At 48.1% G+C, this 15366-nt stretch overlaps 1 protein-coding gene across 1 annotated transcript; it reads left to right on the forward strand.

Annotated features, from left to right (window-relative positions):
* The first annotated feature begins 5235 nt into the window (after positions 1-5235).
* Positions 5236-13279, forward strand: LOC129706746 (serotonin N-acetyltransferase-like). Its single transcript, XM_055651192.1, has 3 exons — positions 5236-5738; positions 8689-8843; positions 12857-13279. Exons 1-3 carry the CDS (start codon positions 5426-5428, stop codon positions 13160-13162), a joined length of 774 nt encoding a protein of 257 aa, XP_055507167.1. The 5' UTR covers positions 5236-5425; the 3' UTR covers positions 13163-13279.
* Positions 13280-15366: the final 2087 nt, after the last annotated feature.

Raw genomic sequence — 15366 nt, forward strand, 5'->3', positions numbered from 1 at the left:
CAGTCCTTGTTCCAAACATAGACTGGCACCATTATCCAACTCGAGGCTGAGGAGCGGTCCCAGCCTGAATTGTCGTCAATCCTTTCACTCCACAGATGCATTCCACGGACCCATTGAGTTCCTCCTGTATTTCATTTTTTGCTCAAGATTCCAGCATCGACAATTCCTTCCATCTCCAATAAGTACCTGGCACTACTTTTCATCACAGATGCTACATATATTGATTCCCTTAAGTTAACCACTGCATTGATGTGAGCCCATTAATACTACTTTATTTGGAAGAGAGACACTAAAAAGCTGGAGTAACTCAGTGGGACAGGCAGCATCTCTGGAGAGAAGGAACGGGTGACGTTTCAGGTCAAGTCTATTTGCTTTGGTCGGATGGAGAGGCTTGGACTTTTTCTCCTGGAGAATCGGAGGCTGAGGAGTGATCTTGCAGAAGTATCTAAAATCCTGAGGGATGGAGATGAGGTTTTTTTCCCCTAGGGTAAGGGAGACTAAAACTAGACTTAAAGTGAAAGGGGGAAGAATTGAAAGGGACCAGGGAGGGGCAACTTTTTCACGCAGAGACTGGTGGGTAAATGGATCAAGCGGTCAAAGGAAGCTGTCGAAATAGGTACATTATGTTTAAAAGACCCTTAGTCACAGTCATTCAGCAAGGAAACGGGTCATTCAGCCCAACTTGCCCATGCCTACCTATCTAGATGTCCCATCTACATTAGTTCCACCTGCCCACAGAAGACAGGTTCATGGATAGAAAAGGTTTAGAGGTATCATGACCAAATGTGACTAGATACAGGTATGTAGATATCTTGGACAGATATCTTGGACAGCAAGGGCTTTGTAACTTGACTTGAAATGGTCGTAAATCTGGTCTCCAAATCTGAGGAAGGACATTATTGCCATAGAGGGAGTGCAGAGAAGGTTCACCAGACTGATTCCTGGGATGTCAGGACTGTCTTATGAAGAAAGACTGGACAGACTTGGTTTATACTCTCTAGACTTTAGGAGATTGAGAGGGGATCTTATAGAAACTTACAAAATTCTTAAGGGGTTGGACAGGCTAGATGCAGGAAGATTGTTCCCGATGTTAGGGGTCCAGGACAAGGGGTCACAGCTTAAGGATAAGGGGGAAATCCTTTAAAACCGAGATGAGAACTTTTTTCACACAATGTCTGGAATTCTCTGCCACAGAGGGTAGTGAGGCCAGTTCATTGGCTATATTTAAGAGGGAGTTAGATGTGGCCCTTGTGGCCAAGGGGATCAGGGGGTATGGAGAGAAGGCAGGTACGGGATACTGAGTTGGATGATCAGCCATGATCATATTGAATGGCGGTGCAGGCTCGAAGGGCCGAATGGCCTACTCCTGCACCTAATTTCTATGTTTCTATGTTTCTATGTAAATGTTAGATGGTAGAAAATCTAAACTTTGCTACACGCCCAAGAGGGAATGAAAACAGGGTCTTATTGAAACTTGTCGGCGGGACTTAGACAGCTTAATTTGAGAACCCTGAAATCAGTTTTAGACATTTCAAAGGACCCATTCAACTCGACCGACTTCGGGAACTACATCTGCAGGAGCTTCGACCGCCCCGATCGCGGGAACCTTGATCACCCCATTGCGAGGTCTTTGGTCGCCGACTGCGGATGTTTCGATCGCCCCAACCGCAGAAGAAAAGTTCAAGTTCACGTTCACATTTATTGTCACATGCACCATTAATGTACAGTGATATTTGAGTTACCATGTAGCCATACAATCAAAAAGAACCCAACACACAATAGAATTTAACATAAACATCCACCACAGTGGAATCAACATTCTTCACTGACCCGCCCGAGTTGCGGGGTAGAAGAGCTCCTGGAGCGGGGCCTACATCACTGCCCCGCGCGGCTGGAATGGCCGCGGGACTCTGCGAGCGCACACCGGGGGCTCCAACACCAAGACCCGGTGTGCGACCTCGCACCACCCGGCGTGGCTTCAATGGCCGCGGGACAATCGCCCATCGCCAGCCGGGGGCTTTGACTTTGACTGACATCGGGGGGGGGGAGAGTGCAGTGGAGAGATAAGTTTTTTTGGCCTTCCATCACAGCTATGTGATGGATGTTTATGTAAAATGTAATTATGTTGTGTCTGGGGTCTATTTGTGTGTAATGTATGGCTGCAGAAACGGCATTTCGTTTGGACCTCAAGGGGTCCAAATGACAATTAAATTGACTCTTGACTCTCTTGACTCTTGACCGAAAACAATAACGTTCAGTCAATCTTCCTCCTTTGTTCACCCGTGGTCGGGGCCATGAACCCTCTGTCATCGCCGCTACAGACGGCCTGGTGTACAAGCCCTCTCGTCGGGATGCTCCAAACTCCGACGTCAGAGCGGATGCAGCAAGCACTCCGTGGCTTGGAGTTCCCGAACCGGCCACTTTCTTACAAGAGACGGAGCAATGAAGGAGCGTGTGTGTGGGCCGGACATTGGACCGATGGCTGTGGGTCTCTGCTCTTGTTGTGTGCCCTAGAGATTATCACACGCTGCTGTGGTGGCTTTTTATATTTAATCATTTTCATGTAGTTTTGTATCCTGGTGCTTTTCTTGGTATGACTTTATGGTAAAATCAAATTTGACTGTACTTTAGGATACACGTGACAATAAAAAAAAAAACGATTGAACACATCAGGTGTGAGGGAGCTTCAAGGTTCTCGTACCTAACTGGAAACTTCACTGGAGGAATGACTTGTATGGGAGGGAGGGAGGGAGGGAGGGTGGGCGGAGGGGCGGCCAGCCAGACTCCGTGAGGCCACTGGGAGGAGATACCAAGTCCAAAAGGCAGGCCCTTGCACAGACTGTGGCCAAAGTCAGCTAACCCATCGTTCAGTTCCAACAGCACCACCAGTCACAGTTTTTTTTTAAGAGATACAGCGCGGAAACAGGCCCTTCGGCCCACCGAGATCTAGCCGCCCAGCGATCTCCACACACCACCACTCTACACACACTAGGGACAATTTACAATGACATCAACAACCCTCTACGTCCTTGAAGTGTGTGTGTGTGTGTGTGTGGGGGGGGGGGGGGGGGGGGGGGGGGTGGGGGTAGGGGGCACCCGAAGAAAAACCCACGCGGTCACTGGGAGGATGTACAAACTCCGCACAGACAGCACCCGAGGTCGGGATCGAACCCGGGTCTCTGGCACTGCAAGAAAGCGACTCAACCACTGCGGCACCGTGCTAGTTCTGCGCACCATATCCCCATCAGCCATTCCCCCCATAATCTTCATGAACTGCAAACACTCTCAGACGTCCAGCACTGATGTTAACCTCGCACTAAGAACACCAAGTGCTGGGGTAACTCAGCAGCTCAGGAAACATCTCTGGAGAACATGGATGGATGACGTTTCAGTTGATCAGACTGAAGAACAGTCATCTGGAAGAGGTCCTCCCCACTCCCAGAAACGGTGGAAGGAATGCACGACCCCAGCTCCACACAGCCCCTCCCGCCCCGACCGTGGGGCAGGGTCTGGACATCCCGCATCCGCCCCATGAACCAACTCAGCCTACTGAGGTCAACCTGCAGAGGGATGAGAAAATAGACACAACATGCTGGAGTAACTCAGCGGGTCAGGCAGCATCTCTGGAGAACAGGACTCGGTGACGTTCCAGGTCGAGACCCTTCTTCAGACTGACAGTCGGGGGGGGAAAGGGATACAGCGATATAGAGAGATATGGAACAAATGAATGAAATACAGGCAAAACGTGGTAAGGGCCGCCACAAGCCTGCAGATGCTGGAATCTTGAGCAAAACACAAAGTACTCAAAGATTTCATAGAGAGTCATAGAGTGCGGAAACAGGCCCTTCGGCCCAACTTGCCCACACCGGCCAATATGTCCCAGCTACACGAGACCTCCATAGGAATCTTCTTCACACTAACGGTGGTGGGTGTATGGAACAAGCTGCCAGATGAGGTAGTTGAGGCAGGGACTATCCCAACGTTTTAGAAACTGTTGTACAGGTACATGGATAAGACAGGTTTGGTGGGATATGGATCAAACGTGGGCAGGTGGGACTCGTGTAGATGGGACATGTTGGCCGGTGTGGCCAAGTTGGGCCGGCGGGCCTGTTTCTATACAATATCACTCTATGACTATGACTATGACTGCTAGAGGAACTGCACGGATCAGACAGCATCTCTGTGTCCCGCTGAGTTTCTCCAGCACTTCCAGCACTTGTGGGTTTTTTTTAATCGAACAGAAATCATCGGTCACAAAGTATAACAGACCTGGAGAAAATCACCAATAATTCGCTCCAGCAACGGCAGGCAAGCAAAGAATTAGGTGTGTATGAAAGAACTGCAGATGCTGGTTTATTCCGAAGATAGACACAAAATGCTGGAGTAACTCAGCATCAACAGGCATCAACTCTGGAGAAAAGGGATAGTCTGAAGAAGGGTCACGACCCAATACGTCACCTATTCCTTTTTCTCTCCAGAGATGCTGCCTGTCCCGCTGAGTTACTCCAGCATTATGTGTCTATCTTCGGTATATACCAGCATCTGCAGTTCCTTCCCACACATAGGATCGATTGTAGTCATGCATTGTCTCTCTGCCTGGCTGGTTAGCATGCAACAAAAAACTGTTCACTGTAACTGAATAAACTGAATAGGCAACTGACCGCCAGACATAAGATAGCTGGAGTAACTTAGCGGGACAGGCGGTATCTCAACGGAGAACGATAGGTGACGTAAAAGCAGGAGCGGGGTACAGATTTTAGATTAACAGGCATGGTCATATTGAAGAGTTTACGAAAGAACTGCAGATGCTGGAAGCATCGAAGGTAGACAAAAATGCTGGAGGAACTCAGCGGGTGAAGCAGCATCTATGGAGCGAAGGAATAGGTGGCGTTTCGGGTCGAGACTCCACCCCCACATCAGTCTGGAGAAGGGTCTCGACCCGAAACGTCACCTGTTTCCTTCGCTCCACAGATGCTGCCTCACCCGCTGAGTTTCTCCAGCATTTTTGTCTACCTGTGATCATATTGAATGGCGGTGCTGGCCCGAAGGGCCGAATGGCCTACTCCTACACCTACTTCTATGCTGCGGGTGGAGACCAGACATAGGCGTCGGAACAATTATTTGTTTTTAAATTGCAGATTTGATTTGAATTTTCCCAATGTACAACTTATAATGTGACTAATGGTTCTGTAATGCCACGGGGAGCGCTGGGTCAGTTTGGGAGCTGGAATTAGTGTGTTTTCATGCATATGCATAGGCTCGCTTTGTTTTGCCCTTCATCCAAATAGGTCAGCGAAAGTAGCCTCGCCGGGGAAAGGAGCGCTATATAAGTTTATTACCAGCAGCGTGCGTAAACAGTGTGAATGTTCTAATCGCTTTTGTCATCCAGGCAGTCTGCGTCTCCCGCTGAGTGTTTAATCCGATTATGAATTTCTTGTGCACGGGAATCAGCTCTTGCTTTTATGAGAACGTGTGCCCGAGCGGACAGGCAGAGTGTGCGGGCATCCAGCACGTCTCGGTCAACGCCGCCTCTCAGCCGCAGCCTCAGCCACAGTCCCAGCCCCGCCGCGCCGCTCCCATGGCCCCAACCTCCGCCTCGCCTTTCCTCAAACCCTTCGCCCTGCGCTACTCCGTGGCTTCCAGCCCCCGCGGTCGGAGACGCCACACGCTGCCGGCCAGCGAGTTCCGCAACCTCACCCTGGAGGATGCCATCAGCGTGTTCGAGATCGAGAGAGAAGGTGAGTTGGGAGCAGCGGACCTGTGGCATCTCCGTTCATTCAATTTGTCCAAAGTGTGAGGAATAGATGCAGAGAGTCTCTTGCCCAGAGTAGGGGAATCGAGGACCAGAGGACATAGGTTCAAGGTGAAGGGATAAAGATCTAATAGGGATCTGAGAGGTCACTTTTTCACACAAAGGGTGGTGGGTGCATGGAACAAGCTGCTTGAGGAGGTCGTTGAGGCAAGGACTGTCCCAACATTTAAGAAAAAGTTAGACAGGATCATGGAAGGACAGGTTTGGAGAAATATGGACCAAGCGCAGGCAGGTGGGACTAGTGTAGCTGGGACATATTGGCCGGTGTGGACAAGTTGGGCCGAAGGGTCTGTTTCCACACTGTATCACTCTATGAGGTACAAGCAGGGGCATCAGAAAGGCAGCGGAGTTTCGGCTACCACAGGAGTGGTCAATTATGATATATACCAATAACGCAGCAATGAAAGTCTTACTTGCATGGGCAAAACGGGCTTGTAAACAGTATTCACGTGGATATTAGTGCCGGCAAGTTGGGACGAACGGTCTGTTTCCACACCGTATCACCCGGACCCTATGACTCTATATCTCTCGTTTGCCCCTTCCCCCTGCCTCTCAGTCTGAAGAAGCCGTCTCGACCCGGAACGTCACCCGTTCCTTCTCTCCAGAGATGCTGGGTTACTCCAGCTGCTTGTGTCCATCTTCGGTTTTGAACCAGCATCTGCAATTCCTACGTGTGGACATTTAGACGGGTACATGGATAGGACAGGCTTGGACTAGTGTAGATGGGACATGCTCCCACACTGTTCATAACCTCTAGGGGCAGAATTAGACTATTCGGCCCATCAGCCGTGGCTGATCTATCTTTCCCTCTCAACCCCATTCTCCTGCCTTCTCCCCACAACCCCTGACACCCGTACTAATCAATAATCCGTCTATCTCCGTCTTCAAAAATATCCATTGACTTGGTCTCCACCGCCGTCTGTGGCAATGAATGATTCTACGACAGCTGGCCAGGCAGCGTCTGTGGAGGGGAATGGACAGGCGACCTTTCGGGTCGGGACCCTTGTTCCTGAGTTCCTCCAGGGTCTCGACCCGAAACGTCACCTATTCCTTTTCTCCAGAGATGCTGCCTGACCCGCTAAGTTACTCCAGAATGTTGTGTCTATCCTCCGGCAGTTTGTTCTTTGCTCAGAATTCCAGCATAAACAGTCTCTCGTGTATCTAGTCCCGTTCTTGCCCCGGGATAGATACCTTCATCCATTAAAGTTAGCGCCAATTCCACGGGCGGGCCGTTTCTCTCTCTCTTTCTCTGTTTCTCTCTGTGTCTCTCTGTTTCTCTGTGTCTCTTTTTGTCTCTCCGTGTTCTCTCTGTGTCTCTCGTTTCTCTGTCTCTCTGTCTCTCTGTATCTCCTGTCTCTCTGTTCTCTCTGTTCTCTCTGTCTCTCTGTCTCTTCCTCTCTCTGTCTCTCTCTGAGTTACTCCAGCATGTTGTGACTATTTTCGCTGCTAATCCTCGACAGCTGTCTCTGTCTGTGTTAGCTGGCTTTAAATTACCTTGGAGACGTAAGGAAGTGCAGGTGCCGGAGTGCTCAGCAAAATACAAAGTGCTGGAGTAACTCAGCGGATCAGACAGCATCTGTGGAGGGAATATGAAGAGGAGGAGACAGTTCGGGTCGGGATCCCTCTCCAGTCGCCTATCCATTCCATCCACAGATGCTGCCTGGTCCGCTGAGTTACTCCAGCACTTTGTATTTTGCTGAGCACTCCAGCACCTGCAGTTCCTTACGACTGTCACTGACTGGGTTCATAACGTTGAGTAATATCCAGCGGATCCAGACCTCGCAAAACTCAAACTTCCCCAGCATCCGTGGATGGAGAAAAGGCGCGCCCACATTTCGCCAGAACTTCACATTTCCAGCAGGGTCTATTTCGCGTTCATTTTCTCGCTCAAGTGAATAACCCGGTACATTATCTTGCATGATGATGCCCCCACTGCTCTATCATGGAGCACTGATATGGGCAAATTACATTAATGCCGAAATGAGTCGGCAGACAGGCGATGGTTCGCGTGTTGTACAGTTTTTGTTTGACGGCAATGCTCATGTATTTTCATCCCCGGCTTAAAGACAGGGATCCGCTCCCGGGAATTGCTCGTAACCCGAACCGTTCCCAAGTCGAATATGTGGCGGCCGGATTATACCAAGTTTTTTTTTAAACTAGGGCGTTTAACTCAGTCATGTAGACATCGCCGTGAATCAAGTCCCCGCACGACACAAACTGCGGGTCGCCGACCCAAACCAGCATTCAAATGTAGCTCCTGTCCTTGAATCCGATATTCGTAAACACGGTGGCGCAGCGGTAGAGTTGCTGCCTCAGCGCCAGGCACCCGGGTTCAATCCCGACCACGGGTGCTGTCTGTACGGTCTCCTCCCCGTCCCCTGCGTGGGTTTTCTCCGGGTGCTCCGGTTTCCTCCCACACTCCAAAGACGTACAGGTTAGACTGGGTCTGTGGAATTCTCTGCCTCAGAGGGCGGTGGAGGGAGGTTCTCTGGATGCTTTCACGAGAGAGCTAGATAGGGCTCTTAAAAATAGCGGAGTCAGTGGATATGGGGAGAAGGCAGGAACGGGGTACTGATTGGGGATGATCAGCTATGATCACATTGAATGCTGGCTCGAAGGGCCGAATGGCCTGCTCCTGAACCTATTGTCTATCGTGGGTGTGTGAGTGTGTGAGAGTGAGTGAGTGTGTGAGTGAGTGTGAGAGTGAGTGAGTGTGAGTGTGAGTGTGTAGTACTGTTAATGTGCAGGGATCGCTGGTCGGTGCGGACTCGGCGGGCCGCGGTGTATCTCCGGAAAATAATAAACCACGGTGAAATGTTACACTGTGAAATATACCAACGTACCAACTCTCACTGTCTCTGTTTTCCTGTCCTCAGCTTTTATCTCTGTCTCTGGAGAGTGTCCTCTGCGCATGGACGAAGTGAGACATTTCTTGGAGCTGTGCCCCGACTTGTCCCTGGGCTGGTTTGAAGAGGGGAGGCTCGTCGCCTTTGTAATCGGTTCAGGATGGGACAAGGACAAACTGTCGCAGGTCAGATACTTAGCATTGTTAAATTGAATCCCACCACCGACTTGCCCTGGTCATGAAACAGAAAGACAGACAGACAGACAGACAGACAGACAGATCCTTTATTGTCATTCGGACCTTTCGGTCTGAACGAAATTATGTTGCCTGCAGTCATACACAGAATCAATAATAACAAAACATACAATAAACACAAATTAAACATCCACCACAATGAGTTCACCAAGCACATCCTCACTGTGATGGAGGCAAAGTCTTAGTCGCATCAGGTAACTTTGCTCAGACTCAGTGAATAGTATGTGGGGGAGAGGGGGGGGGGGGGGGAAAGAATTTTACAAAACCAGAAACCCGGAGTCGATCCTGACCTCGGGTGCTGTTTGTGTGGAGTTTGCACATTCTTCCTGTGACCACGTGGGTTTCCTCCCACATCCCAAAGACAAGCAGGTTTTCCAGAAGCAAAAAAAAAAGCAAGAGTTTGTTAATGCCTAATATAGACACAAAGTGCTGGAGTAACTGGGTGGGTCAGGCAGCATCTCTACCCCTCTACCCCATCGTCGACTACCCCTCCCCCTCCACACACGGTGCCTGACCCTGTCCCACTGTTCCCGTGCCAAACCCAACAGTTTGTGTCCATCTCTGGTGTAAACCAGCACCTGCAGTTCCTTCCTACACAGTTCCCCCTGAAGTTTGTTTTAGTTCCTCAACATAGAAGGACGTGCAGCATCCCAGGAGCAACGCAGCAGGGGGCAAAAGGGCAGATCTGATGGCAACAAAGAGAAAACTGGAGTAAAATTAACGCGTGCTCAACCTCGATGGAAATAAGTGAAGGCGATGGGTTTGGTGTTAAGGCAATTGGTCAGTTGGCGACATTTAAGAGAGAGTTAGATAGAGCTCTAGGGGCTAGTGGAGTCAAGGAATATGGGGAGAAGGCAGGCACAGGTTATTGATAGGGGACGATCAGCCATGATCACAATGAATGGCGATGCTGGCTCGAAGGGCTGAATGGCCTCCTCCTGCACCTATTTTCTATGTTTCTATGTGGAAGCACAAGTAATCTTGAATGTTGATTGAGTAACGAGCCTTGGAAATGGAGGTGGAGCCATCAAGAGGGTACCCCTCTTCTCCCCTCCCCCATCAGGCAAAAGGTATAGAAGTGCGAAAACGCACACCTCCAGATTCAGGAACAGTTTCTTCCCAGCTCTTATTAGACAACTGAATCATCCCACCACAACCAGAGAGCAGTGTTGAACTACTACCTACCTCTATGGTGACCCTCGGACTATCCTTGATTGGATGTTGCTGGCTTTACCTTGCACTAAACATTATTCCCTTACCTATACACTGTAAATGGTTCGGTTGTAATCATGTATCTCTTTCTGCTGACTGGATAGCACTCAACAAAATAAAACATTTACACTGTACCTCAGAGCACATGACTATAAACTAAACCAAACTAATGGTGGAGCTATGAGGGTGAACCCTCATCCCAATGCACCAACCTCATCTCTCCCTGCCGTAGATATCCAACTGGCTCAAGATAGACACAAACATCACCCATTCCTTCTCTCCAGAGACGCTGCCTGTCTCTTCTGAGTTACTCCAGCATTTAGTTTCTATCTTCAGTGTTAAACAGCATCTGCAGTTCCTTCCTATGCATTCCAACTTGCTCAAGGGTGGACATAAAATGCTGGAGTAACTCAGCGGGCCAGGCAGCATCACCAGAGAAAATGAATAGGTAACGTTTTGGGTCGAGACCCTTCTTCAGACTGAATTTTGGGGGGAGGGGGGGTGGGGGGGGGGGGGGGGGGGGGGGGATGGGTGGGGGGAGTGAGTGAGGGGGGGGGGGGTACTCGAAGCAAGGAAAGACCAGGATATATCAGAAGCAGCAACAGATTACCTCAGGCAGGGAGTTGTTTAATGGTTCCTACAGCATCCATTTGCTTCAGATTTCCAACATCTAGGTTAACTTAGTGCAAACAAGGAGCTACTGATTCTGATTTGCAAAAGAAGACAGGATACTGGAGCAGTCCAGGAGACCATAGATAGGCGACGTTTCAGGTCGGGATGTCTGTAGAAGGGTCACCACCCCAAACGTCGCCTAGCCATCTTCTCCTGAGATGTTACCCGATGGTGTTTTCTCATCTAGGTTTGTATAGTCTTTATTCTGGTGTTAGTTTTTAAGCCTGCATTTCTAGCAATCTTTACCTTGTTCCGAATCCCACGTTTGTATGCGCCAAAGCTGTTAGATTTGTAAAACTAAACATACTATCTTGCATTATCTATTCATTCTATTGCATTATAATTTGCAACTTTGGGAAATAGAAAGCACAGATGAGAAATGAGTACAGAGCAAGTAACATGATGGAAATTAAGTAGTTAGAAACTAGTACTCAGAAATATTACATTTTGGATGCTAATCTAAAAGAAAACTAATACAAGCATCGGGAACGTTTCCTGCCTCTAGTGTGTCCAAACCCTTAATAATCGTAGGTAGACAAAAATGCTGGAGAAACTCAGCGGGTGCAGCAGCATCCATGGAGCGAATGAAATAGGCAACGTTTCGGGCCAAAACCATTCTTCAGACTGATAATCTTATATGTTTCAAGAAGATATCCTCTCATCCTTCTTCTAATAGAGCATGACAGAAACATTTGTTTCATGATTAAACCACTTACGTTTGAAATGCACTTAACCCGAGCTACTGACATCATTGGGGATCAAGGATACATTGTTTTTGACAGTATATCCCCGATGTTGGTGCAAAGCTGAGCAGCTGTAACAGTGCTGGGACCAAGCATTGGCTTACAGGGCTCCTGTTGCATGCATCGGGAGCCTTATCTTTCTGACTATCTACCATGGTCTAGCCAAGATCAGGACTTTGCAGGTGCATGATTTTTTAATTCAATATACCACAGCCATCAGGTAACCTGCTCCAGATACTATGCTATGCTTTCGTATATTCTTAGTCAACTTTCAGATTGGCATTAATTTTTAGAATTTTCTCCTTGTTAAATTAAAAATAGTCAAAGTACATCAGGTGTAAAATCACTCATTGACAGTTTTTTTTAATACAAAATAGACTCGATGGCTTAATTCTGCTCCCAGAGGGAGTTAGATGTGCCCCTTGTGGCTAAAGGGATCAGGGGGTATGGAGAGAAGGCAGGTATGGGATACTGAGTTGGATGATCAGCCATGATCATATTGAATGGCCGAATGGCCTACTCCTGCACCTATTTTCTATGTTTCTATGACATGAACTTTTTCTGTGAAGCATCAGATGGCACTGGGCCTGTACTCGCTGGAGTTTAGAAGGACGGGCGGGGGGTGAGGGCGTGGGCATGGGATAGGGAGTCATTGAAACTTACCGAACAGTGAAAGGCCTGGGGTAGAGTGGGTGTAGAGAGAATGTTCCCATCGGAGGGAGAGTCCAGAAGCAGAGGGTGGACACAAAATGCTGGTGTACCTCAGCAGGACAGGTGTCCCACTGTATCCTACCCCGCTGAGTTACTCCAGCATTTTTTGACTATCTTCTGTGTGAACCAGCATCTGCAGTTCTTTCCTACACACTAGGACCAGAGGGCACAACCTGAGAATGAAAGGACATACCGTTAGACAGTCGATGTGAAGGAATTTCTTTAGTCTAAGGGTGGTGAATCTGTGGAATTCATTGCCACAGACACTGCAGAGGCTAAGTCAGTGGGTATTTTTAAGGCAGAGACTGACAGATTCCTGATCAGTAAGGATGTCAGGGGTTATGGGGAGAAGACAGGAGAATGGGATTGAAAGGGAAAGATAGATCAGCCATGGGAGTAGACTCGATGTGTCAAATGGCCTAATCCCACTCCTATGATTTATGGATCAATGTATTTCTGGAAAAAAGAGAGGAAGTGCTGGAGTAACGCAGTGGGCCAGGCAGCATCAACTATTAATAGGTTGTTTGCTATAGAAATGTGAATGTACGCATAATTGCTCACTCTTGGCATGGTAGAAATTAACGTGAAGTATTCCATTGAATGCAGGATGCCATGACTATCCACGTTCCAGGAGGTTCGACTGTCCACATCCATGTCTTGGCTGTTCACCACAGATGCCGGCAGCAGGGCAAAGGTCCCATCATACTGTGGAGATACTTGCAATACCTACGCTGTCTACCCGCAGTCAAACGAGCTGTTCTCATGTGCGAAGATTTCTTGATTACATTCTACCGGAAAGCAGGCTTTAAAGAGCGTGGACCTTCTGACATTGCAGTGGGTTCACTCACGTTTACGGAGATGGAATACGTTCTCGGAGGTGGCGCTTACCTGCGGAGAAACAGTGGTTTCTGAGTTATGTCCAGTCGAGTCACATAGATTAGTCTTTCTCTCCCTCGAAACGGCCGTCTTCAATTTCTCCACATTATTTTTGCCGTTCACATTAAACTTCAGCCTGTAACTTCAACTACGCACAGTCGGTATTCCAGTTTATTTTAGATAGATTAAAACCTGCAAAAAAATCGCAATTAACTAAAATTGTTCATCTGGAGGTGGGTGTTTCTCAACTGTGTCAAGTGTGTATACAGGCAGCGAAATCTAACTTAAATAAACCCGTCCAATTTATTCCCTATTAAATTTTGCATTAATTTCCACCTGGCCTCATGAATCATTCCAGCAACTGGAAATGTATGTGTTAATTGGCCACTGTAAACGGTCCCAAGTGTGTAGGGGGGTGAATGAGAAAATGGGATAGAATGAGAGTGATCCAGTGATCGATGGTTGGCATGGACTCAATGGGCTGAAAGGCCTTGTTTCCATGCAGAATTATTAAACTGGACTAAACTGCCAAAGAAAGACACAATGTCCTGGAATACTCGACGGGTCAGGCAGCATCACAGGAGAACATGGATGCGCGACCTTTCAGATCAGGAGCCTTCTTTGGACTGAATGTAGAGGAGGGGGGCATGTTGGAAGAGGCGTGGGACAGGGCTTGGCAAGTGATAGGTGGGTACAGGTGAGGGTTTTGATCGGCAGATGGGGGGGGGGGGGGGGGGGGGAAGGGAGGCAGGATAGTCAGAGAATTGGGTGCACACCAGAATAGGACACAGAAAACAGTGGTGGGTGGTGGTGGGGGGGGGGGGTTGGTGGGGGGGGGGTTAAAAAGGATGGGGACGCGATGTTACCTAAAATTGGATTTCAATGTTCATGCATTGGGTTGTCAGATACACAAATAGAATTGCAAAAAAACACTCACATCCTTGGACAAACATTTTTAAATATGGTGTAGGAAGGAACTACAGATAATTATTTTATACGGAAGAGAGGCACAAAGTGCTGGAGCAACTCAGCTATTCAGGCTGCATCTCTGGAGAATAAGGATGAGTGACGTTTCCGGTTGTCCATCAAATACAATGAATGTGTAAGAAAGAACTGCAGATGCTGGTTCAAATCGAAGGTAGACACAAAATGCTGGAGTAACTCAGCGGGACGGGCAGCATGGCTGGAGAAAAGGAATGGCCGATGTTTCGGGTCGAGACCCTTCTTCAGACTATGAATAACAAATATAATGAATTAATTGGTTCAGGGATTTGAATATTAATCATTGGTTAATGGAGCGGAGTGTATTTGGCTCTCGATGATTTCTAACGAAACATAGGGGACTAGGGGAAAATAAGTGTTTGGCACGGACTTGAAGGGCCGAGGTGGCCTGTTTCCGTGCTGTTATTGTTATATGTTATATGGTTATATAGGAATTCAGGTCGACATTATTCAATGGTAATGCTCAGTACTTTCAACTAAAACCTTTGATTCCGGCTATTCATTCTACAATGACGTTCCATCAAATACAATATCTGAATGTCCTTCCTCAAGTCAAGGCACAATAAACTGCAGATGCTGGAACTCTGTCCAAAAACACAAAATGCTGGAGAACTCGGCCAGTCAGGTAGCATCTATGGAGGGAATGAAGGGGCGGCATTCTGGGCCATGACCCTTCATCAGACCGAAAATAGACACAAAATGCTGGAGTAATTCAATGGGACAGGCAGCATCTCTGGAGAGAAGGAATGGGTGTCGTTTCAGTCTGAAGAAGGGTCTCGACCCGAAACGTCACCCATGCCTTCTCTCCAGAGATGCTGCCTGTCCCGCTGAGTTACTCCAGCATATTGTGTCTATTTTCGATTTAAACATGCATCTGCAGTTCCTTCCTACACTTCTTCAGACCGAGTTTTCCACAATGTGTGTTTTGATCCTTGCTCAAATCCTAGATTTAGTATGGTACCTTTCAAGAAAAGTTTAATAAATTCAGGCTGCCAAACACGGAAGGGTAATGTTAACCTCATCTGTCCAGCCTGAAACCTTTAAAACAATTAGTCAACTATACTATTCCTTGTAGATACAAAAAAACTGCAGATGCTGGTTTGTACCAAAGATAGACAAAGTGCTGGGGTAACTCAGAGGGTCAGGCAGCATCTCTGGAGATAAAGGATGGGTGATGTTTCAAGTTGGGACCCTTCTTTCAGAAACATCATCCATCCTTTTTCTCCAGAGATGCTGCC

The sequence above is a fragment of the Leucoraja erinacea genome, chromosome 20, assembly GCF_028641065.1.
Source record: "Leucoraja erinacea ecotype New England chromosome 20, Leri_hhj_1, whole genome shotgun sequence".
Taxonomy (NCBI): Eukaryota; Metazoa; Chordata; class Chondrichthyes; order Rajiformes; family Rajidae; genus Leucoraja; species Leucoraja erinaceus.

Excerpts from the sequence above, each read along its gene's own strand:
- LOC129706746 (XM_055651192.1), top strand. The coding sequence starts at position 5,426 with ATGAATTTCTTGTGCACGGGAATCAGCTCTTGCTTTTATGAGAACGTG. Across the intron at positions 5,739-8,688 it reads GTTCGAGATCGAGAGAGAAG|CTTTTATCTCTGTCTCTGGA; the intron begins GTGAGTTGGGAG and ends TCCTGTCCTCAG. Across the intron at positions 8,844-12,856 it reads ACAAGGACAAACTGTCGCAG|GATGCCATGACTATCCACGT; the intron begins GTCAGATACTTA and ends CATTGAATGCAG.